At 44.1% G+C, this 25171-nt stretch overlaps 1 protein-coding gene across 3 annotated transcripts in view; it reads right to left on the bottom strand.

The window, feature by feature from the left end:
* TSPAN14 (tetraspanin 14) overlaps positions 1-25171 on the bottom strand; it is a 63836-nt gene that overhangs the window by 17546 nt on the left and 21119 nt on the right. For 2 of the 3 annotated variants that reach the window (XM_070751921.1, XM_070751924.1), the window contains exons 2-3: positions 17056-17153; positions 5665-5715 (exon numbers count right to left, since the gene is read on the bottom strand). In XM_070751921.1, coding sequence (XP_070608022.1) covers positions 5665-5715; positions 17056-17136 — 132 coding nt within the window. In that variant the 5' untranslated portion in view covers positions 17137-17153. Of the gene's footprint in view, positions 1-5664; positions 5716-17055; positions 17181-25171 lie in introns of all 3 variants that reach the window. The other variant, XM_070751923.1, reaches the window with a different exon arrangement.

Below are 25171 nucleotides of genomic sequence, written 5' to 3' on the forward strand. Positions count from 1 at the left end.
ACAGGGCCACCTCGCACATAATTATCTTAGAGTTCTGCACAAAGACATTTTCTAAGAAACCCATTTACTGGAAACAGGGGCTTTGTTCAACTAATAAATCTAGGGAACCCGAAACGGGCTTCAGGGTTTTTTTATCAGTACGTCCTTGTTGACAAACCAAGTTTATCGCTGGACAAGGAAAGCGATGGTCCATCTGAGAAAATATGATTTTCTGAAAAAATATGATTTTCTGAAAAAATATGATTTTCTGAAAAAATATGATTTTCTGTAAAAAATATGATTTCAACAATCGAGTTATCGAAGTGTGGAGCTCATTACTGGACTCAATTGTGTCAACCCCTAACCTCCAACACTTCTCCCTTAGACTCTCCACGATTGACCTCTCCAGGTTCCTAAGAGGCCAGTAAGGGGCGTACATAAGTGCACTGGTGTGCCTTTCATCCCCTGTCCAATTGTCTTTCCTTTCTCTCACTTATCATATATATTCTCTTCCTTTCATATATCCTCTCCTCTAAGTTCACTTTTACCCTTATATATATTACCACATGTCTATTTTTCTTCCTATGTATTTGTGTATTGGACAAATGAATAAAATAAATAAATAAAATACTTTATAGAACATTCTGTTATTGTTTATAATTCTTATGTTCTTATGCGTACATAAGTGCACTGGTGTGCCTTTCGTCCCCTGTCCAATTGTCTTTCCTCTCTTTCACTTATCATATACTGTATATTCTCTCCCTTTCATATATCCTCTCCTCTAAGTTCACCTTCACCCTCTTTTATATTATCACATGTCTATCTTTCTTCCTATGTATCTGTGTATTGGACAAATGAATAAAATAAGAAATAAAAATAGAATGAGGAAATATAAGGAGCCTCCGCTAGATGGAACAAACGAGCTGCAGATGCCACAGAGTGAATTTTAGAGCTGTTCGGGGCAGGGTTTGCTGGTGTTCTGCAGTGACTTCCTGTTTCTGTGACAACAAAGCCAAGTTAACTCTTCACTTAACGGATGTTCATGAATTATTATTATTATTATTATTTATTAGATTTGTATGCTGCCCCCTCTCCGAAGACTCAGAGCAGCTCACAACAGCGATAAACAACATGACAAATCCAATACTTAAAAACAACATCTAAAAATCTAAAAACCCATATCCTACCGCCAGGCATGGGGGAGTTGAGACACCTTTCCCCCAGGCTTTTTTATACTTTGTTTTATGTTTGGTATGAATGTGCTGTTTGGGTTTTGTTTTTTTTAAATGATAGGGTTTTATATGTTTTTTTAATATTAGATTTATTCCACTACTATATTGTTTTTATTACTGTTGTGAGCCGCCCCGAGTCTTCGGAGAGGGGCGGCATACAAATCTAATAAATAATAACAACAACAATAATAATTTTTTAAAATGGTTAATATTAAGCTTGTATCTGTTGTGGGCTCTTGTGTTGTTGTGGTTGAAGCTGAAGTAGTCTTTGACAGGCAGGACATTGCAGCATACGATCTTGTGGGCAATGCTTAGATCATGTTTTATTAGATCCAGTCAACAAAGCAGTGGAAGTGATGTGCCGGTGTCTGGAGGCTGTTGGGGCCTGGATGGGTGTCAACAGGCTCAAACTCAACCCGGATAAGACGGAGTGGCTGTGGGTTCTGCCTCCCAAGGACAATCCCATCTATCCGTCCATCACCCTGGGGGGGGAATCATTGACCCCCTCGGAGAGGGTCCGCAACTTGGGCGTCCTCCTCGATCCACAGCTCACATTAGAGAACAATCTCTCAGCTGTGGCGAGGGGGGCGTTTGCCCAGGTTCGCCTGGTGCACCAGTTGCGGCTCTATCTGGACCGGGACTCATTGCTCACAGTCACTCATGCCCTCATCACCTCGAGGTTCGACTACTGTAATGCTCTCTACATGGGGCTACCTTTGAAAAGTGTTCGGAAACTTCTGATCATGCAGAATGCAGCTGCGAGAGCAGTCATGGGCTTCCCCAGGTATGCCCATGTTTCACCATCACTCCGCAGTCTGCATTGGCTGCCGATCAATTTCCGGTCACAATTCAAAGTGTTGGTTATGACCTATAAAGCCCTTCATGGCTTTGGACCAGAATATCTCTGAGACCGCCTCCTGCCGCACAAATCCAAGCGACCGATTAGGTCCCACAGAGTGGGCCTTCTCCGGGTCCCGTCAACTAAACAATGTCAGTTGGTGGGCCCCAGGGGAAGAGCCTTCTCTGTGGCGGCCCCGACTCTCTGGAACCAACTCCCCCCAGAGATTAGAACTGCCCCTACTCTCCCTGCCTTCCGTAAACTTCTTAAAACCCACCTTTGTCGTCAGGCATGGGGGAACTGAAACACCTCCCCCGGGCATGTACAATTTATGCATGGTATGTTTGTGTGCGTGTTTGTTAGTATATGGGGTTCTTTTTTAAAAAAATATTTTAAATTATATTTGGATTTGTTATGATGAATTGTTGTGTTGTGCTGTGAACCGCCCCGAGTCTGCGGAGAGGGGCGGCATACAAATCTAAATAATAAATAAATAAAATAATAAATGTTTGAGCTGTCGTAGTTCTAAGCTTTCTAGACCCAGGATTGTAAGTCTAGTTGCTTCTTGTTTCTCTAGAGTTGCTTCTTGTTTTTAGACACCTGGGCATTTAGCATAAAAGCAAGTGTTGCCCCTCCTGATTCTTGACAAATGTATATTTTCTTTTATGCACACTGAGAGCATCTGCACCAAAGACAAATTCCTTGTGCGTCCAATGCCAATCAAGAATTCTATTCTATTCAGACGAAAGGCAAAGACCCTAGAAATTGTTTTAACTGCTTTGTAGGAATGTTAGTATGAACGTTGGTAACTGGTTATTTTTGGGTGGCCATTGCTGCTGCTGTCTGTTTGTTTAAATAATGGCACCAGCTATACAAACAGGGGGATCTGTTGGCAAATCAGGAAGGAAATACAAACTGCAGAGTTGAACCTGAACAAACATGGGATTTTGCTCCAATTCCAGAACTATTCCAGTGATTGTGCCAAACGTTTATTGCCTTTTTGATAAAATGATTAAATTAATGGATCAGGAAAAAGTAATGGATATGGCTCCTTTGGACTTCGTTATGATGTAATGGCTCTTTGGCAATCTAGAGATGCTGGAATGCCTACCTATTTTGTTCTTCAAATGGATGATTTGGAAAGACATTTTTCAAAAACTATCTTCAGTGCCTACAAATACTTCAGCCAAAAGACACTTCCAATTATATTCTATTGACCTCAGATCACCTCACAACTGGTATTTATTTATTTATTGGATTTGTATGCCACCCCTCTCCATAGACTCAGGGCGGCTAACAACAGTGATAAAAACAGCATGTAACAATCCAATACTAAAACAACTAAAAAACCCTTATTATAAAACCAAACATACACGCAAACATACCATGCATAAATTGTAAAGGCCTAGGGGGAAAGAATATCTCAGTTCCCCCATGCCTGATGGCAGAGGTGGGTTTTAAGAAGTTTACGAAAGGCAAGGAGGGTGGGGGCTATTCTAATCTCCGGGGGGAGTTGGTTCCAGAGGGCCGGGACCGCCACAGAGAAGGCTCTTCCCCTGGGTCCCGCCAGACGACATTGTTTAGTTGACGGGACCAGGAGAAGGCCAACTCTGTGGGACCTAACTGGTCGCTGGGATTCGTGCAGCAGAAGGCGGTCCCGGAGATAATCTGGTCCGGTGCAATGAAGGGCTTTATAGGTCATAACCAACACTTTGAATTGTGACCGGAAACTGATCGGCAACCAATGCAGACTGCGGAGTGTTGGTGTAACATGGGCATATTTGGGAAAGCCCATGATAGCTCTCGCAGCTGCATTCTGCACGATCTGAAGTTTCCGAACACTTTTCAAAGGTCGCCCCATGTAGAGAGCGTTACAGTAGTCGAACCTCGAGGTGATGAGGGCATGAGTGACTGTGAGCAGTGACTCCCGGTCCAAATAGGGCCGCAACTGGTGCACCAGGCGAACCTGGGCAAACGCCCCCCTCACCACAGCTGAAAGATGGTTCTCTAATGTGAGCTGTGGATCGAGGAGGGCACCCAAGTTGCGGACCCTCTCTGAGGGAGTCAATGATTCCCCCCCCTCCAGGGTGATGGACGGACAGATGGAATTGTCCTTGGGAGGCAAAACCCACAGCCACTCCATCTTATCAGGGTTGAGTTTGAGTCTGTTGACACCCATCCAGGCCCCAACAGCCTCCAGGCACCGGCACATCACTTCCACTGCTTCGCTGACTGGTATCCTTTGTGAATGCAGTGATTCAACGAAGGACACAAATTGGCACCCAAAAACATACCTCTGAATTTAATGGAGGGTGGAATAACTGAAGGAGTTATATATCAGCAGCGGGTACAGAAGGTTCTGAAAAGGACTATTGAATTTAAATCAGAAATATTCCTATTAGGTATTCCACCAGAAAATTTTAAGAAAGAAGAAATACAGTGACACCTCGTCTTACGAACTTAATTCGTTCCGTGACCAGGTTCGTAAGTAGAAAAGTTTGGAAGACGAAGCAATTTTCCCCATAGGAATCAGTGTAAAAGCAAATAATGCGTGCAACCCCATCCCAAAAGTCACCCCTTTTGCCTTGCGCCACTGGGAATCCTTGCCTCCGGACTTCCGTTGCCGGCCGAAGCGCCCGTTCTTGCATTGCTGGGATTTCCCTGAGCCTCCCCTCGCTGGGATTCAAAGCAGTACCGGCAAAAATGAAGAGAATCCCAGCGAGGGGAGCCTCAGGGGAATCCCAGCAAGGCAAGAACAGGCGCTTCGCTGGCAATGGAAGTCCGGAGGTGGGGTTTCCCAGGGAGGGGAGCCTCAGCGAAATCGCAGCATTGCAAAAAGCACAGAAGTCCTCGAAACCCCACCTCCGGACTTCCGTGTTTTTGCAATGCTGCAATTTCACTGAGGCTCCCCTTGCTGGGAAACCCCATCTCCGGACTTCCGTTGTCAGCAAAGCACCTGTTTTTGCACTGCTGGGATTCCCCTGCAGCATCACAAAAACACGGAAGTCCGGAGGTGGGGTTTCCCATAGAGGGGAGCCTCAGGGGAATCCCAGAAGTGCAAAAACTGGCATTTCGCTGGCAATGGAAGGCCGGAGGCGGGGCATCTCAGTGGTGGCGGCTTGGGTTCGTAAGGTGAAAGTAGTTCAGAAGAAGAGGCAAAAAAATCTTAAACCCCAGGTTCACATCTCGAAAAGTTTGTATGGTGAGGGGTTCGTAAGATGAGGTATCACTGTATTCCTTTATTTTACTAGTCTTTCTAATCTAGCTCTCTAAGACAGTGTTTCCCAACCTTGGCAACTTGAAGATATCTGGACTTCAATTCCCAGAATTCCCCAGCCAGCATTCGCTGGCTGGGGAATTCTGGGAGTTGAAGTCCAAATATCTTCAAGTTGCCAAGGTTGGGAAACACTGCTCTAAGATAGACACAATAATAATAATAACAAGTTGGAAGGGACCTTGGAGGTCTTCTAGTTAAACCCAGTGCTTAGGGCAGGAAACCCTGCACTACTTCAGACAGATGGTTATCCAACATCTGCTTAAACACTTCCAGTGTCATAGTTCTGTACCAGGAAGAGTCTGGAGCCTATGATGGCTAAAAGGAATTCATTGGTTTACCTTTTCACTCCATGCCCAAAGGCCAGCTCCAAGAAAGGCCACACCACCTAACTGAAAGAAAAAAGAAAAATATAGATATTAATTTTGTGCATCTGTCAGATACAGAAGGGGCAGCAAATTCATGTGTAAAAGCTTCTCCATGTGATTTCTCTACAAACATTTCAGGTCTACGGTGCATGTGGTTGGGGGGCAGAAAGAATCTCCCTTAGCGAATTGGCACCAACGAGATCCATAGTGGATGTGAGCGTGAGTTGACTTGGCTCAAACCTCCCCCTTTCCAACCGTGGTGACCAATAACTAAGATCCATACTGGGGGCTAGAAGGAAAAGGGTGGATAAAATAAAGCTCACCATGTTATAAAAATTGTGCAAAGCTAGGGTGTGGAATATTCTGGGCAACCAATCTCAGAAAGTCTAGTCAGCTGCGTGGAAACAAGCCAGAGAAGAGAAGCCAGAGAAGAGAAGTGAAACAAGAGAAATGGAGCAACATAAGGCAGAGAAGAGAAATGAAAGAGAAGCCAGAGAAGTGAAAGAAGAGAAATGAAACAAGTGAAGGAAGAGAAATGAAGGAAGAGGAGAGAAGCCAGAGAAGAGAAATGAAAGAGAAGACAGAAAAGTGAAGCAAGAGAAATGAAAGAAGAGAAGTAAAGCAAGAGAAATGAAGCAAGAGAAGAAAAGAAAGAGAAGAGAAGCCAGAGAAGTGAAAGAAGAAAAATGAAGCCAGAGAAGTAAAACAAGAGAAATGGAGCAACATAAGGCAGAGAAGAGAAATGAAAGAGAAGCCAGAGAAGTGAAAGAAGATAAATGAAGAAAGAGAAATGAAGCAAGAGAAGTGAAGCCAAAGAAGAGAAGAGAGCAATAGGGCTGTAGTATTATTATTACAGTGATCCCCCGGTTATTGCGTCCCCGACCATTGCGAACAGGGTAATTTGCGATTTTTCAACCCGGAAGTCAAAATACCATCTACGCATGTGTGCCCTTTTTTTTCTATGGGCACGCATGCGTAGATGGCAACCGGGAGATCAGCTGCTGGGCGGCTTCCCTGGGTCTTCCCCCTCTTGCTGGCATCAGCGAGGAGTTTCCCCACCGCCCACGCAAACTCCTCGCTGCCGCTCGCCCGCCCTTCGCCTGCCCACGCCGTTCGCTCCCCCTCTTGCTGGCGGGAGGGCGAGAAGCCCTCCCCAGCACCCGCTCGCCCGCCCTTCGCCGCTTGCCCGCCCTTCGCCCTGGCGGAGAAATTCCAGCCCCCACCTGGTCCCGCCCGATCCTCCTCCCTGAGGCAGCTCGCCCTCCCATGGCCGCTTCCTCCACCCTCCATCGCAAGCTCTCGCCACCGCAGCCAACGCGCGCTGCGATCTTCAAGCCCGGCTCCTTTCGGCCCAGCATCCCGGGCCAAGCAGCTGCCTTCCGTGACTGAGCCTGGCTGGCCCGGAAGATCATAGCACGCGTTGGCTGCAGCGGCGGCGACATTGCTGCTGGCTTGGCTTCGCTCGCTCGCTCGCCGCTGAGGAGCCGAAGATTGGGGGCGGCGCGGCTCTTTTAAAACATCGCTGCCGACATGGGGGGCTTGCTAGCACCCCCCCAAACCCAGGTTGGGGGTTCGGGGGGGTGCTAGCGAGCCCCCCATGTCGGCGGCGATGTTTTAAAAGAGCCGCGCCGCCCCCCAATCTTCGGCTCCTCGCTAGCGCTGCGGAAGTTTAAAACACCATCTGCACATGCGCAGATGGTGTTTTTACTTCCGCAGCGCTACTTCACGAAAACCCGCTCGTTGCGGGGGGTCCTGGAACGGAACCCTCGCAACGAGCGGGGGATCACTGTATTATTATTATTATTATTATTATTATTATTATTATTATTATTATTATCCTTCTCATCTTTCCTATTACCTTCTCCTATTAGTATCTTATAATATATCATGCCCTGGAGACAAATTGCTCGTGTGCCCAGTCACCCTCGGCCAATAAAAAAAATACATTCTAATTCTATCCAAAGAAGAGCGAAACTTGCTCATTGGAGATATGTGGGAAGGAAGGAAGGAAGAAAGAGAGGAAGGAAGAGAGGCCAGGTTTCTTGCCTCGAGTGGGAGTCGCGAAAGGAAATGGTGACATTAAGAAAAGAAACATTGGATTAGCTAAAAGCAACAACAGCAACGTAGGAGAACAAGGGCTCCATCTGGTAGCTGAAGGCACAAGAAGAGAAGGAAGCATCCGGCATGAGATAACACATCGTACCCAGCCAATTCTTCTGCTATCTTTTTTTAACAAAGGCCGTTCTCAGCTTTCCAAAAACCAGGGAGAGAGTTGGGCGAGTCAATTAGAACAGGGCCTTCCTGAGCCCCCTTATTTTTTTTTTAAAAAAAATGTTTTGTCAAGTGCCTATTGATGGTATACAAAGATATAACAACATTTATATACATGATACCAGTAAAAGATACCCTGTCCAATTGTCTTTCCTTTCTTTCACCTATCTTATATATTCTCTTCCTTTCATATATCCTCTCCTCTAAGTCCACTTTCACCCTCTTTTATATTATCACATGTCTATTTTTCTTCCTATGTATTTGTGTATTGGACAAATGAATGAATGAATGAATGAATAAATAAATAAATTGGGACAGGGGACGGAAGGAATGCTGGTGCACTTATGCAGGCCCCTTACTGACCTCTTAGGAATCGGGAGAGGTCAACAGTGGATAGTCTAAGGGTAAAGTTTGGGGGGTTTGGAGATGATACTACAGAGTCAGGTAGTGAGTTCCATGCATCAACTACTAGGTTACTAAAGTCGTATTTCCTGCAGTCGAGTTTGGAGCAGTTTAAGTTCGTATCTGTTGTGTGTTGTTGTGGTTGAAGCTGAAGTAGTTGTTGACAGGAAGGACATAGTAGCAGATGATTTTATGTGCTATGCTGAGGTCCTGTTTAAGGCGACGTGGTTCTAAGCCTTCTAAACCTAGGATTGTACGTCTAGGAATTCTCTTGCGAGTGGAGGAGCAGAGGGCTCTTCTAGTAAAGTATCTGTGGACGTTTTGTAAAGTGTTTATGTCCGAAATGCGGTGTGATTTGCTGACTCCACAAGACTATCGGGGAAAGAGAAACTTGTCCGCGTAGGCTTGTCCAAACCTGCATCTGGTCAAGCCGCCTTGCAGGCAGGCAGAAGGCTTAATCTTCAGCTACAATTCTCTGGAGCAATAAAATGGCAGGAAAGACAAAGACGGAAGTCTAAGGTTGTGCCGAACCAGATGAAAGCATCCAGATACCATCTCAACAGTCCAAAGTCTTCTGAGACCCCAGCGACTCTTTCAACTTCACAAAAAATATTCCTTGAGCAAAAAAAAACAAACAAAAAAACCAGCCCTCTTCCAAGCTAAGGAAAAATTTCTGGAAGGGTCGGAACACTTCAGGCACGACGAAGCAACTGATTCAGCATTGACTTGCTACCCGGACTGGGGGGGATGATTATTATTACTATTATTGCTACTATTATTATTATTATTTGTTGTGGTTAGCTTTGGCCCAGCTCCTGCCCCAAGGACTGTGGATGTGGGGGAGACACCCACATGCTGCAGGCCTGTTTTGCCCCCTGGTGGAATCTGCTGATGAAGGCTCCTCTGACCAAGAAGACATGAGTGACAGGGAGGAGGAGAGTGGGGCAGACAGCTCAGAAGGAGATCAATTATCGAGCTCCTCCTTGGATTCAGAACAAGAGTTAATGATACAGCCACGCATGCGGAGAGCGATGCATAGGCAGCAACAACTGAGAGATTATTATCAAAGAAAATGAGGCCACCTGTGGTTGGGTGGGGCTGTGGTAATTCCTGAGGCTGCTATAAAGAGCAGCCTGTGGGTTTGGCCATTGTGGAGGATTATCTGATCGTTGTGTTTCGTGACTGCTTTACTGACTTCGACCTTTTGTGTGCTGATTTTTCCCCGCTTTGAAACTAAACCAGAGCAAAGTGTGTTTCACTTTGTGAAAGAAGAAGGACTGTGAATTGCCTCACAGCTGCAAGCTAAGTATCACAGAACTGATAAGGGACTTGTAGAAATTACCAGTTTGTTTGGAGACCAGTGCTCTTTGCTATACCAAAAGAGGGCTTAGGTTAAGGGAATTTTCATTATAAAGAACATTGTTTTGAATTTTCAAACGTGTGGGTGTCTGAAATTTGTACCTGTGAATTTTTGGGAGGATTCTACCAGAGAGCCCAACAGAACATTATTATTATTATTATTATTATTATTATTATTATTATTATTATTATTACCAATTTCCCCTGCTAACCGTAGTACACACTGAACCGTAGCACCCAGTGAATCTTTTATTTCTCCATCACACTGGTACATGTTTCCACCCCACTGTCTGTTCAAAGGAAGTTTATTTTGAGCTCAAAACAATCGGCACAGCTGGGCATCATTTCTGCTAATTCACTGTTGCATAAAGTCAGAGAGGAAAAAAAAATCTTCATGTGAAAAATATACTGAAGAGTAATTTGAGAGTGAGCAACACACAAAGAGAGAGAAATATCCAGAGCAATTAAAATGATAAATCATTATTGTGGCTATTTTGGAATTAAAAAATGCTCCAGAGGAAGAGTTAAATTCATAAATTAAATGTCAGGGGTTTTTTTTAATGTTCCTATTGTGTTTCTATATACTGTATTTTTCAGAGTATAAGACGCATGTTAGTTAGTTTTCATCTGGCTAGCATCCTTAGTCTGGTCAGCTTCAGCACATCATTTTAAGCCCTGGTTTAAAGGCGAAAGGGCTATCAGATTATGAACACTTCAAAACGTTCCTAATTTCAGACTTTTCATTTTCCACCGATCTCCTGACAACATGCAGATGAATCAGGGCATCATGAACATGTGGAAGAGAGAGAGAAAAAAATGGGATTCTAATGAGGTTCAGTTTCCAAACAAGAAAATCAATTTTTCTGTTTACTAACAAGAGTGAAATGTGACGGAGAAGATACAATAAATTCTGGCTTCTTTTATTTATTTATTTTCAGTCTAATTTTAGTTTCTCATCAGCTGAAAGGCTTTCTTCTGCAGATCCAGCTGGCAAAGTCCCAGAATGCATTCAATGTTTCTGCTAACAGATGTTTCTTGAGACATGCATAATCGCTTGGTTTGGTTTTGCTTTGCCTGCGACAATTTTATTTTTATTTTATTTGTTTTTATTTCACCGTGTATTAGATAACGGATACGGAAAACATCATTATGAATAAGTGAAATACCGTATTTTTCGGAGTACAGTGGTACCTCTACTTAAGAACGCCTCTACTTACGAATGTTTCTAGATAAGAACCAATTTTTTTGCCTCTTCTCAAGAACCATCTTCCACTTACAAATCCAAGCCTCCGAAACTGTAACCGGAAAAGGCAGGGAGAAGCCTCCGTGGGGCCTCTCTAGGAATCTCCTGGGAGGAAACAGGGCCGGAAAAGGCAGGGAGAAGCCTCCGTGGGACCTCTCTAGGAATCTCCTGGGAGGAAACAGGGCCGGAAAAGGTGGGGAGAAGCCTCCGTGGGGCCTCTCTAGGAATCTCCTGGGAGGAAACAGGACCGGAAAAGACGGGGAGAAGCCTCCGTGGGACCTCTCTAGGAATCTCCTGGGAGGAAACAGGGCCGGAAAAGGTGGGGAGAAGCCTCCGTGGGGCCTCTCTAGGAATCTCCTGAGAGGAAACAGGGCCAAAAAAGCTGGGCAGAAGCCTCCATGGGGCCTCTCTAGGAATCTCTTGGGAAGAAACAGGGCCGGAAAAGGCAGGGAGAAGCCTCTGGGGGGCCTCTCTAGGAATCTCCTGGGAAGAAACAGGGCTGGAAAAGGTGGGGAGAAGCCTCCGTGGGGCCTCTCTGGGAATCTCCTGGAAGGAAACAGGGCCTCCCTGTGGTTTCCCCAATCGCATGCATTATTCACTTTTCCATTGATTCCTATGGGAAAAATTGCTTCTTCTTACAAACTTTTCTACTTAAGAACCTGGTTACGGAATGAATGAAGTTCGTAAGTAGAGGTACCGCTGTATAAGACGCACCTTCGTTTTTGGGGAGGAAAATAGTGCTAAACTCTTAGTGCTATTGATGTCACACAAAGAAGAGACTTCAGTTCGGTCTGAAACCCCAGATCTGAAGTGCCTCTTATTGCACAGAGAAAGATTAAACCGTATCCTTCTGAAAATCACAGAACAAAGAACAATGCCGTAACCCTTTGAACTCTCTACGGAAATCAAGTAGCTTTTCAAAAAGGCCAGACTGCGACACTTGGGAGACAGGACGTAAGATCTGAATGCTCAGAAAAGGGGAAGCAAGCTGGAACTGATCAAAGAGGCAAAAATGAAGAGACAGGATCCAAATTCCTCCCAAGTAGATCACACAGAATCAGCCTCTTCCAGGTCCCATCGACTAAACAATGACCGCGGGGGAGGGCCTTTTCTGTTGCTGCCCCAGCTCTATGGAACCAACTCCCCCCACCCCGATGTTTGCACTGTTCCCACTCTACTGGCTTTTTGAAAAGCTGCTAAAACCTGGCTTTGCCGACAGACCATTGGGGGTCGTGAACTTAACACCAGGCGTGCCCGAATCATGTTTGTTTGGTATGTGTGTTGTTAGATTGATTTGGGTGTTTTTAATGGGTTGTTAGGGTTTTGAGCAGTGTCCCCTCTAATTTTTGGGGGGGATGGGCGGAAAAGTATAGTGTCTGAGCGGTGGCACAGAAATAATAAATAAATAAATAAATAAACAAACAAATAAACAAACAAACAAATAAATAAATAAAAAACCCACCCTGTTTTGCCTCAGAGAATTTCAAAATAAAATACTGTCCTGTGTGTCTATAACAGTGAGCTCATAATAGGGCAACTCTATCAATATCAAAATGCCACTTAAATAGTTGAGCTAGTTTCAAACTAATTTTGATTTTCTTTCTCTCTTCCTTACTCCCATTCTTTTTCTTTCTCTTTTCCTTCCTCTCTTTTTTCTATCTGTTTCTCTCTCTTCTTCTCTTCCTCTCTCTCTCCTTCCCTCTCACTCTTTCCCTCTCGGCTTCTGGGCAGGTTTGGAAAACTGAGTTGATGATGATTTTTAAGTGAGCGATTGCTCACTGCTCAGCTTAGAGGGAAGTATGGTTTTGAGGTTTTATTATTGTATTGTTTTTTATTGCTGTAAGCCGCCCCGAGTCCTACGGGATTGGGCAGCATAGAAATCAAATAAATTAAAATTCAATTCAATTCAGTTCAATTCAATGGCCGCAACTTGTCCTTCCCATGACTCCAGGACTGCCTAATTCTACTCCAGAAATATCAGATCTGGATTATATCAGCAAAGTTCTTCCGAAACGATGACCGCCTGGATGGAACGGCCTATGGAAAGTTATGTCACACATAGTTTCCGGTCCTCTCCTTCTCCTTTGTTTACAATGGAAGTGTGAGCTTTCTACATTGCTTTTAAATCTATTTTAGGGGCGCCAGCTAGCATTGGTGAATTTCCTGTCTCAAAATTGCTGATTTTCAACGATGAAGCCTTTGAAATTTGAATTTACAGATGCGAGCGGCTGAAGGAGAGAAAAAGGCATCTCGTCTCACAAAGCGTTCTCTCACGGCGATGAGCCCCCCCAAGAAATAGGTCGACACACACAGATTTTATACGTTTTAAGCATGTAATTCTAATAAGGTAGCATCAGAAAAATCTAACTGTGTAAAGTTAGATTTAGAAACAAGTCCGTTCATAACAGCTGTTCATTAGAGCCTCAAATGTAAAGCCAAAACTCCCAAATAGTTCTCTTTGATCCAATCTCTAACATGACTCACTCTGATTGGCAGGAATCCCAGAAAGCAAAGATTTCACCTTCTTATTTTGTAATTCACCTTGTGAGAGTGTGTAGAACTAAACCGCATATTTTTACCTGTCACAGGTGTGATATCTATATAATAGTAGGTACATTAAAAAATCCCCGCATATTCAAATGCAACTTTGTGTCAAAATTTGAAAGCAATCGGTAAAGTAGGTCCTGTTTTAAGCACCTGTATGTTTTTACCTGTCACAGGTATGACATCTATATAATAGATTTATAGATTTATTGGATTTATATGCCGCCCCTCTCCGAAAACTCGGGGCGGCTCACAGCAAGACAAAAACAATACATAATGACAATCCAATACCCACCAATCCAATGACAATTTTAAGCTAAAATTCATAAAAAAACAACCCCAGAGTATTAAAACAAATAAACAAAACACGCATACAATCAATCTAATACCAAAACAACATGGGCAAGGGGGAGATGTTTCAGTTCCCCCATGCCTGACGGCAGAGGTGGGTTTTAAGAAGTTTGCGAAAGGCAAGGAGGGTGGGGGCAATCCTAATCTCAGGGGGGAGCTGGTTCCAGAGGGTCGGAGCCACCACAGAGAAGGCTCTTCCCCTGGGTCCCACCAGACGACATTGTTTAGTCGACGGGACCCGGAGAAGGCCAACTCTGTGGGACCGAACCGGTCGCTGGGATTCGTGCGGCAGAAGGCGGTCCCGAAGGTAATATAAGTACATAAAGATGCGGGCGTATTCGAATGCAACGTTGTGTCCAAATTTCAAAGCAATTGGTGAAGAACATTTGGAGATTAAAGATTTTGAACAAACGAACATTTATATTTTTATTAGAATCTACGGCTAACTTCTCCAAAACGCTACTATCTTCTTAATTGCATCTCAGGAAATTATTTTGATGGGCCCAAGAGAACCGACACTAAAGATCATATTTTTGCAACCATCTTGAAAAATGAAGGAAAATTCAAAGCAATCTGTAAATATTCACGAAGAAGACTGCTAGCTAGGACCGTAGTACCAGTTATTTCTTGGTTGACTGTATCTTTTTCTGTGTCCACAGAATAATTACAGCAATAATAATATGACTGCACAACAATGTTCTTGCAAGTTCCGGTATTTATCGTGGAACCATAGTAACGCGGTTGGCCAACCTCAGATGATTTCGAAAAAGCCAAACGGAGTCAGCTCTGCTTAGTACATGGAAATACCAGAGTTGTAGGCAAGATTGGAATTTTTTTTTTAAATAAAAATAAAAATATCAAGGGTATGAATCACTTGGAATCAAGTCCAACTTTAAAAAGTTGCTAATGATTAACAAGCCACAATAAGATTCAAATTGCTTGCTATAACAACTGAGCACAAAAATGCTATTCGTTTATTTCTTTACTAGGTGCTGTGGTTTAGCTCTGGCCCAGCTCCTGCCCCAAGGACTGTGGATGTGGGGGAGACATCCACATGCTGCAGGCCTGTTTTGCCCCCGGTGGAATCTGCTGATGAAGGCTCCTCTGACCAAGAAGACATGAGTGACAGGGAGGAGGAGAGTGGGGCAGACAGCTCAGAAGGAGGTCAATTATCTAGCTCCTCCTTGGATTCAGAACAAGAGTTAATGATACAGCCACGCATGCGGAGAGCGATGCATAGGCAGCAACAACTGAGAGATTATTATCAAAGAAAATGAGGCCACCTGTGGTTGGGTGGGGCTGTGGTCATTAGTGAAGCTGCTATAAAGAGCAGCCTGTGGGTTTGGCCATTGTGGAGGATTATCTGATCGTTGTGTTTCGTGACTGCTTTACTGACTTTGATCTTTGTGTGCTGATTTTTCCCCGCTTGGAAACTAAACCAGGGCAAAGTGTGTTTCACTTTGTGAAAGAAGGAGGACTGTGACTTGCCTCACAGCTGCAAGCTAAGTATTTCAGAACTGATAAGGGACTTGTACAAATTACCAGTTTGTTTGGAGACGAGTGCTCTTGGCTATCCCAAAAGAGGGCTTAGTTTATTTGAATTTTCATTATAAAGAACATTGTTTTGAATTTTCAAACGTGTGTGTGTCTGAAATTTGTACCTGTGAATTTTTGGGAGGAGTCTACCAGAGAGCCCGACAGAACACTAGGTAGGAACAAATCTATTAAAAAAAAATACTCAGGGTCAAAATATACTGGAAATCATAAATTGCAATGGTGAAGCATCTGAATAGGGGCTTCAGAGGTTTGACCTTGTGTGGTCCCAGAAGTAAAGAAGAATGTCAAGGTTCCAGGTAGCATCCAAGCTAAATCAGAGTCCGAGTCAAAGTGCTCCGTAAAGTACTCCAATTTATTGCCAGAGCCATCCTGGCACCTACACTGGGAAGCCTGAATCTGAGCTTCCTACACCCAGTTGAAAGTTCACATCTCTTGTCCTCCACCCACAAACTTGTCACGTCACCCACTCAGATTGTTCTCCTTCCGCTTCCGCCCAGGTGGGTGGGCATGGGATGGCCTTGAAAGAATGCTTTTTGTGGTTGCATCAGCTCCCTCATGAAAATCCCCCCTCCCAAGTTCCCATCAACAACAGGCCTTCTGTAGATAAGTGTGGCAAGCCGTTGATTCATCCCCAACTTCTGCACTAGATTGACAAAGAGCCACACTTGGATGACACACCAGCTAGGAAATCCCAGGGCTGGGAGTCAGATTCAGGGGTGATTTTTTTTTCCCCTTGAAAACGTTTTTCTTCTCATCCAAGAAGCTTCCTCGGTTCAGAACTTCTTGTGGATGATCTTAGAAGAAGGCCTGGTCAACCACAGCGGAGAAAACAAAATCGGCATCTTCATGAAATCGTAAGGAGGCAGGCTCAGGATTTTTAGGCGAGTCTTGTTCTGTCTGGCGGGATCAATTATCAGGAATAAAGACCCAATTGATTCAGAAACAAGTCTATTTTATCAAGCAAAATTCTGTCACACAACGGTGAATACAAAGGAATGTGATGCTGGCCGCATTTCTGCCTTTATCAGTGAAATCCGGGACGCCAGCCAGAATAAAGTCATACATCTCCAATACGGATATTTCTGCTTTGACTAATTACTCACACAGTCCGGATGTATTTTTCCAGCTCCAGTCAAAAGCAGGAATGAAAATCCATGGGAATAGGAACAGCTCTCATCCTCCAGGCTCTGCTCTCCATTGCAACGTTGTTTTTCCGCACCCTCTTTTCCCAACAGCCTGTGTTATATACTGCCAAGGTGTGGCCAAATGTCCCATAGAGATATTCAACTCCAATGACCCCTTCTAGAGAGATATTCCTGTCTGGATCTTATCCTCCTTACTCTGGCAGCTCATAGGTGTTCCTGATCCTCAAAGTCCCCATCGTCCTCTGATTCAGACAATAAACCTAACTGGGGGTTCTACAGTCTCTGGTGGTTCCTCGGTCCCTAACTCTTCCTCACTCTCAGACTCAGATGGCAAGAACACTGGCCTGTGATGCCACTGGCCTGCGATCCATCTCCTGGTCCTCAAAACCCATGACCAGCTGAGATGGACGTAGACCACTCACAAGTCTTTACTTTTTCAGTGTCCAAGGTCAAACACAGACAGATAGACAGACAGACAGGCTCGGGACTTACCCAGAAGACGATGTTGTAGCTGAAGAGGAGATATTTATACCAACAGCTGATTTCAGCAGAAGGATAACGGTAGTAGTGCATCTTTTAGAGGGCAGCAACTGTGTAGAACCGGGGAGAGAGAATTGCTGGTTAGCAAGAGAGACATTATTGGATTCGGGCTAAAGTGGCCTAGTGGTGAAGATGCTCACCTCCCACTAATAAGGTTGAGAGTTCAATCTTAGATAGCAGCAGATACGAGGGTCGCCCAGAAAGTAATTTATTTTATTTATTTATTTTATTTATTAAATTTGTATGCCGCCCCTCTCCATGGACTCGGGGCAGCTCACAACAGTAATAGAAACAATATGTAATACAAATCTAATAATTAAAACTAAAAACCCATAACCCATAATTTAAAAAAACATGCACATACCATACATAAACAGTATAGGCCAGGGGCAGTTATCTCAGTTCCCCCATGCCTAATGGCAGAGGTGGGTTTTAAGGAGTTTACGAAAGGCAATGAGGGTGGGGGTGGTTCTAATCTCAGGGGGTAGCTGGTTCCGGAGGGTCGGGGCCACCACATGGAAGGCTCTTCCCCTGGGCCCCGCCAAACTACATTGTTTAGTCGACGGGACCCTGAGAAGGCCAACTCTGTGGGATCTAATCGGTCGCTGGGATTCGTGCGGCAGAAGGCGGTCCTGGAGATATTCTGGTCCGATGCCGTGAAGGGCTTTATAGGTCAAAACCAACACTTTGAATTGTGACCGGAAATTGATCGGCAACCAATGCAGACTGCGGAGTGTTGGTGTAACATGGGCATATTTAGCGAAGCCCATGATTGCTCTCACAGCTGCATTCTGCACGATCTGAAGTTTCTGAACACTATGCACCTCTATGGAATTTGTATCTAGCACAAAAAGGCAAAACTGACCCCGAATACACTAGGGCAGTGATGGCAAACCTTTGCGAGACTGAGCACCCAAACCACAACCCAAAACCCACTTATTTATCACAGGGTGCCAACACGTGCAATTTAACCTATCTAAAATAATGATAAACAAAGGAGAGTTCAGGTAATACTTCTAAGAAAAATGTAACTGATGCACTTTTATGCCCCTTCATTTTTCCCCCTGCTTTTGAAATATTATGTTTAACAACAATAAAAAAGAATAACTTTTGTAATTAATCCGTGGAACTACTTGCCACCAGAGGTTGTGCATACTCTGGACGTTTTTAAGCAGATGTTGGATAACCATCTGTCTGAAGTGGCATAGACCAGATTACTTGCGGGACCGCCTTCTACCACATGAATCCAAGCGACCGGTTAGGTCCCACAGAGTCGGCCTTCTCCAGGTCCCGTCAACTAGACAATGTCACTTGGCGGGTGCCTAGGTCAAGAGCCTCCCTTCATTTTTGCCGGCGCTGCTTTGAATCCCAGCGAGGGGAGCCTCAGGGGAATCCCTGCGCTTCGACTGACAACGGAAATCCGGAGGCGGGGCATCCCAGCGGCAGCGGCTTGGGTTCGTAAGGTGAAAATAGTTCAGAAGAAGAGGCAAAAAAATCTTAAGCACCGGGTTCGTAACACGAAAAGTTCGTATGAAGAGGGGTTCGTAAGACAAGGTATCACTGTGTGTGCATATATATATATAAATCTAATCAAAAAAGAGACACCCCCCAAAAATCAAGACCAAGAACAAGATAATGGCACCACCCTCCTCCCTTACATCAAAGGCACCACAGACAAAATTAGTAAAATTCTATACAAACATAATATTAAAACTTCATTTGTCACTAACCAAAAAATATCAACCATCCTAAAAAAAACCAAAAGATAAAATCCAACTCGAAAACCAAGGAATCTATGAAATCCCTTGCAAAACATGTGCAGCCACATACATTGGACAAACCAATCGAAGAGTGAGCGCACGCATTGCAGAACATAAGAATGCAGTCAAAAAAGAAGAAAAAATTTCCTCCCTTGTCCAGCACATTAAAAAAACAGGGCATGAAATTGACTTTGAAAAAACTAAATTACTTTCCAAAACAGAACACGTATATAAAAGAATAATCATGGAGGCCATAGAGATAGAAAAACACCCCCTCGGCATGAACAAACGAGATGACACGTCCCGCCTACCAGAGATTTGGAAACCAGCCCTAAACAAAAAAAAACATATCATAATCCTTCAACTAAATGCGATTCCACCAACCAATCAAATCACTAAAACACAGCCACCCAATCTATTTGCGACATTCAAACCAAATCTCCACCCCCACCACTATTTATAAGGAACAAATGGCAGTTGCAAACAAACTATATCGACAGCAGCACGAAGCTTAAAACTTCAGCCTGATGATGGTGAATGTGATTTCACCGAAACGTCGCATAGACACTCAAAATATTACACGGGGCAAAACCCGAACTCAGAACAATCTACCTACATATACCATATATATATTCAGCAAACCAAACAAAAAGCAAGCCCACCTGAAATCTCCCACCTAAATATTTAGGAAAAGATTACCCAAAGTTGAGTCTAACAATGAAGCCACTCGACTGGGGTTGGAGAGACAGATCAGGAAAAAAGGAGTGGGTCTTTTTTGTGACACAATGGGCTTTTTGAACATTTCAGAAGAATCTGTACAATGTCACTCAGGGGGCCCCAAGCGAAGGCTGAGAAAGGAACCGCACAGCCGCCAAGTTCTCCCACTCAACTTGTGACAACCGTTGAAGGGAACATTTCCCTCCTGGATTTACAAAGGCCTGGACTGCAGTCACTTTTCAAAACAGGAAAGGACCAAACGGTCTATTTTTGTGCTCACATTCCCAACTCCCAAACTGCCAGCTGGCCAGACCTCCTGGATCTTAAAATACAGGTTGTCCTTCACCTACGAGGACAATTCAAGCCCCAAACGTCTGTTGCTCGGTGAAACATTTTGTTTGGTGAGTTTGGCCCCAGTTTACGACTTTCCTTGCCAACACTAAGTGAATCATGGAGGTTGTTAATGCTAGGAACGTGGTTGTTGAGTCAATCTGGCTGCCCTCTTTGACTTGGAAGATCATAAAAGGCGATCAGGTGACATAGAAACATAGGAACAGATATATAGAAGACTGACGGCAGAAAAAGACCTCCTGGTCCATCTAGTCTGCCCTTATAATATTTCCTGTATTTTATCTTAGGATGGATCTATGTTCATCCCAGGCATGTTTCAATTCAGTGGCTGTGGATTGACCAACCACGTCTGCTGGAAGTTTGTTCCAAGGATCTACTACTCTTTCAGTGAAATAATATTTTCTCACATTGCTTTTGATCTTTCCCCCAACTAACTTCAGATGGTGTCCCCTTGTTCTTGGGTTCACTTTCCTATTAAAAACACTTCCCTCCTGAACCTGATTTAACCCTTTAACGTATTTAAGTTTAATTTAATTTATTTAATTTAACGTATTTAAGATCATGTCCCCCCCTTTCCTCCAGACTATACAGATTGGGTTCACAATCTGTAAATAAAAGCCAACTGGCAACTCCAAGCACTTGGAAAGTCAACATGCTTTCACAACACAGTTGTATCATGCAAACATTAAATCTTATTTCTCTTCCTTCTCTTCAGAGGTCTGCATGCTATCTACAGGGAGTGGACACAAAAATGGAAACACCTTGCAGCTCTTCCGTGGAATCCAGATTTGTGAAGCTCCCTTCGAACAGTTTTTGTGGAAACTGGGTTCTGTCCGTGTCTATTGAGCTCTGCAGTGATTTTAGGAGTTGTGGTCTTGCGATCCGCTCTAACCATTCGCTTTAGAGTCCGACGGTCTCTCTCAGACCACTTCGACTTCCGACCAGACCTGTGCTTGGCTGAGGACGTTTTTCCTTCTCTTTCAAAAGCAGTCATGACTTTTGAGACATGACCTCTTGAAACGCCAAACATTCGGACACTTTCTGTGACACCAGCGCCTGCCATTCGAGCACCAACAATTTGGCCTCTTTGAAAGTCTAGAAGGTTATAACCAATTTCCTTAAATTTCTGGGGGGGGGAAAGGTAGTTTAAAAAAACATATCAAATAACAGAATTTAAAAAAACACATAAAAATGTCAAATTTTGATTGATTTGAACACGTCCGAACATTATGATGCCAAAAAGTCAAGTGTTTCCATTTTTTTGTCTACCCCCTGTAGGTTTCCTGGTAATCAAGTTTCTCTTGAGCTCAACAAAATTGCATCACGTCGCATTGGGCCCCATCTTCTTCTCATCCTCCCTTCTGTATGTTTCCCCCACTGACCCCAACTGACCACCAGATCAGCTCCTGTACACTCTTCTCTGGATCTTTTAAGTTTAGGAGCATCTCCCCAGCAAGTAGACACATTTAGCCCGGAATGATGCAATTGGTGTGGATGAGGAAGGAAGCCGCCCCAGAGACAAACAGCATTGTGTGCCTCAATGAAAGGAGCAAAGTGACTTCCTCCAATTGAGGAGGCAGGTGGGAGAATGGAGGAAGAGGAGGCCTAAGACAAAAGTGGCAAAAAAAAAAAGGGATTATTTTTTTCTCCCTCATGTTCTGTTGGACTCTCTGGTAGACTCCTCCCGAAAATTCACAGGTACAAATTTCAGACACACACACGTTTGAAAATTCAAAACAATGTTCTTTATAATGAAAATTCACTTAAACCAAGCCCTCTTTTGGTATAGCAAAGAGCCCTCGTCTCCAAACAAACTGGTAATTTGTACAAGTCCCTTATCAGTTCTGTGATACTTAGCTTGCAGCTGGGAGGCTATTCACAGTCCTTCTTCTTTCACAAAGTGAAACACACTTTGCTCTGCTTTAGTTTCAAAGCGGGGAAAAATCAGCACACAAAGGTCAAAGTCAGCAAAGCAGGCACGAAACACAAGGATCAGATAATCCTCCACAATGGCCAAACCCACAGGCTGCTCTTTATAGCAGCCTCACTAATGACCACAGCCCCACCCAACCACAGGTGGCCTCATTTTCTTTGATAATAATCTCTCAGTTGTTGTTGCCTATGCATCGCTCTCCGCATGCGTGGCTGTATCATTAACTCTTGTTCCGAATCCAAGGAGGAGCTAGATAATTGATCTCCTTCTGAGCTGTCTGCCCCACTCTCCTCCTCCCTGTCACTCATGTCTTCTTGGTCAGAGGAGCCTTCATCAGCAGATTCCACCAGGGGCAAAACAGGCCTGCAGCATGTGGATGTCTCCCCCACATCCACAGTCCTTGGGGCAGGAGCTGGGGCAGAGCTAACCACAACACCTCGGTTGCAAAAAATGTTAAAAATCAATCCGCAATCTCAAAAAAGGAATTCCACACACCTCGACTCCGTTCATCGTGAAAGGCAGCTCCACTCTAGCTTGAAGGGGGGGGGGGAAAGACTATGGCAGTCTTCCAATATTTGACAGGTTGCAACAGATAAGAGGGAGTCAACCAGTGGTGGGCTCCCACAGGTATGGTCAGGTATGTAGAACCAGTAGAAAAAAAATGAACTTTTTTCTTTTTTTTGCCCTTCTGGGCTCTGGGTATGTTTTTTCTATTGCAATAAATGAGGTTGGATGTGTAACATTTTAGAAGAGCTGTGCGTGCGTGTGTGTGTACATACACACACAGTTTATATAGTAAATAAATAAAATAAAAATAAAACTCCCTGCTCTGAGATATTATCTACTCCTTCGGTGACATCTTTCCTATAACTGGATCCTTTAATTCTAATTGGATTAAAATAGAATTCTTTATTGGCCAAGTGTGATAGAACACACAAGGAATTTGTCTTTGGTGAAGATGCTTTCAGGGTACATGAAAGAAAAAAGACATTTGTCAAGAATCATGAGGTCCAAAACTTAATGATTGTCACAGGGTGAACAGTGCAGTCAGGCGGTAGGGAAAGCAAGTAGGATGCTTGGCTGCATAGCTAGAGGTATAACAAGCAGGAAGAGGGAGATTGTGATCCCCTTATATAGAGCGCTGGTGAGACCACATTTGGAATAATACTGTGTTCAGTTCTGGAGACCTCACCTACAAAAAGATATTGACAAAATTGAACAGGTCCAAAGATGGGCTACAAGAATGGTGGAAGGTCTTAAGCATAAAACGTATCAGGAAAGACTTAATGAACTCCAACTGTATAGTCTGGAGGACAGAAGGGAAAGGGGGGACATGATCGAAACATTTAAATATGTTAAAGGGTTAAATAAGGTCCAGGAGGGGAGTGTTTGTAATAGGAAAGTGAACACAAGAACAAGGGGGCACAATCTGAAGTTAGTTGGGGGAAAGATCAAAAGCATCATGAGAAAATATTATTTTACTGAAAGAGTAGTAGATCCTTGGAACAAACTTCCAGCAGACGTGGTAGATAAATCCACAGTAACTAAATTTAAACCTACCTGGGATAAACATATATCCATCCTAAGATAAAATACAGAAAATAGTATAAGGGCAGACTAGATGGACCAGGAGGTATTTTTCTGCCGTCAGTCTCCTATGTTTTTATGTTTCTATGTTTTATAGGGGTCAAATAAGCTATCAGGAAACAATCAATATTAATAAATTCTCCCCCAAACTCACAATTCTAGAGTATGTTGAGTATTCTCACCTCAAGTTTAACCAATGTGGAACTGAGATATAAAATGAAAATGAATTGGCTCGCCACTTCCCAAAGTCTGACCGCTGAGTTGCAATATTTTACACCAACCAATATCGGGCAAAAGGAGATGACCAGGCTGAGTCTGAGGGAGGGATGAAAGTCTCGAGTCCCTTTCTGCCCACAAGAGATCTAGGTCCAGCCCACTTTGAACTCTTGATTCGCTTTGACCCTTAGTAGCTCAGATTGTTGTAGAAAGCTGGCCTGGATTCAACCTGCACTCATTTGAACAATTTCTGTTCCTTATTTCTTGTGCCCGACATCTGGTTGACAAGCACCCACCCTGTTCCGCCCATCACATCGCCTCTTATCTGCTCTGTGGACTTCCTTTTAACTTGACCCACCCAAAGCCTCCAGTTGCCCTAGGCAAAACAGCTTAGGAGCTCTTGGGTTGCAGGAAGCACCCTCACAATGATCTAGTGGTGGCTCCTCACTGGCATCATGGGAAGAAGACACCAATTCTTCTCTGTGAGCTACACTGGCTTCCTATTAGTCCCTGGGTGCAATTCAAGGTGTTGGTTATTACCTATGAAGCCCTATATGGCTCAGAGCCAGCACCGTCTCCTGCCACATACCTCCCAGAGACCAATAAGAGCTCACAGAGTTGGCCTCCTCCGGGTCCCGTCGACTAAGCAATGCAGGTTGGCAGGGCTGTAGGGGAGGGCCTTCTCTGTTGCCGCCCCAGCTCTGTGGAACCAACTCCCCCCCCCCCCCCCCGAATGTCCATACTGCTCCCACCCTAATGACCTTCCACAAGGCCACAAAGACCTGGCTTTGCCACAGGCATGGGCCATGAACCAACAACAATGGCCAAGTCATATGAATGTTAAGTATGCATGTTGTTGTGATTGGTTAATTTATGGGTTTTTTAATTAGGGTTTTATAATTTTTTAGATTTTAAATTTAACTTCTTTTCATCATTTTGTATTTACATAGTTGTGGTAAGCTGCCCTGAGTCCTTTGGGATTGGGTGGCAAAGAAGGAAGGAAGAAAGGAAGGAGGGAGGGAGGGAGGGAGAGAGGGAAGGAAGGAAGGAAGGAAGGAAGTATGCATGTTGTTGTGATTGGTTAATTTATGGGTTTTTTAATTAGAAGGAAGGAAGGAAGGAAGGAAGGAAGGAAGGAAGGAAGGAAGGAAGGAAGGAAGGAAGGAAGGAAGGAAGGAAGAATTACTGGCTCCATATTTTAAAGAGAAAGAGAAAGAAGAGAAAGAAAAAGAGAGAAAAAGAGAGGGGGGAGGAAGGGAAAGAAAGAAAGAGAGAGAGAAAGAAAGAGAAAGAGAGAAAAAATAAATTCAGGATGGAATCGCAACCTTAAACCAACTTTCCTTTCTATGTGGGCCCACTTACGTATCTTAGGAAACCCCCACCCCACCTCAAGGCAGGTAGGATCAGCTTCTATACGAGGCCACCCAATTTCCAATATTAACGTAACTTGCTCTTACTAGGAATACAGGAGGAACATACCATATTCTTCGGAGTATAAGATGCA

Source organism: Erythrolamprus reginae, chromosome 5 (genome assembly GCF_031021105.1).
Source record: "Erythrolamprus reginae isolate rEryReg1 chromosome 5, rEryReg1.hap1, whole genome shotgun sequence".
NCBI lineage: Eukaryota > Metazoa > Chordata > Lepidosauria > Squamata > Dipsadidae > Erythrolamprus > Erythrolamprus reginae.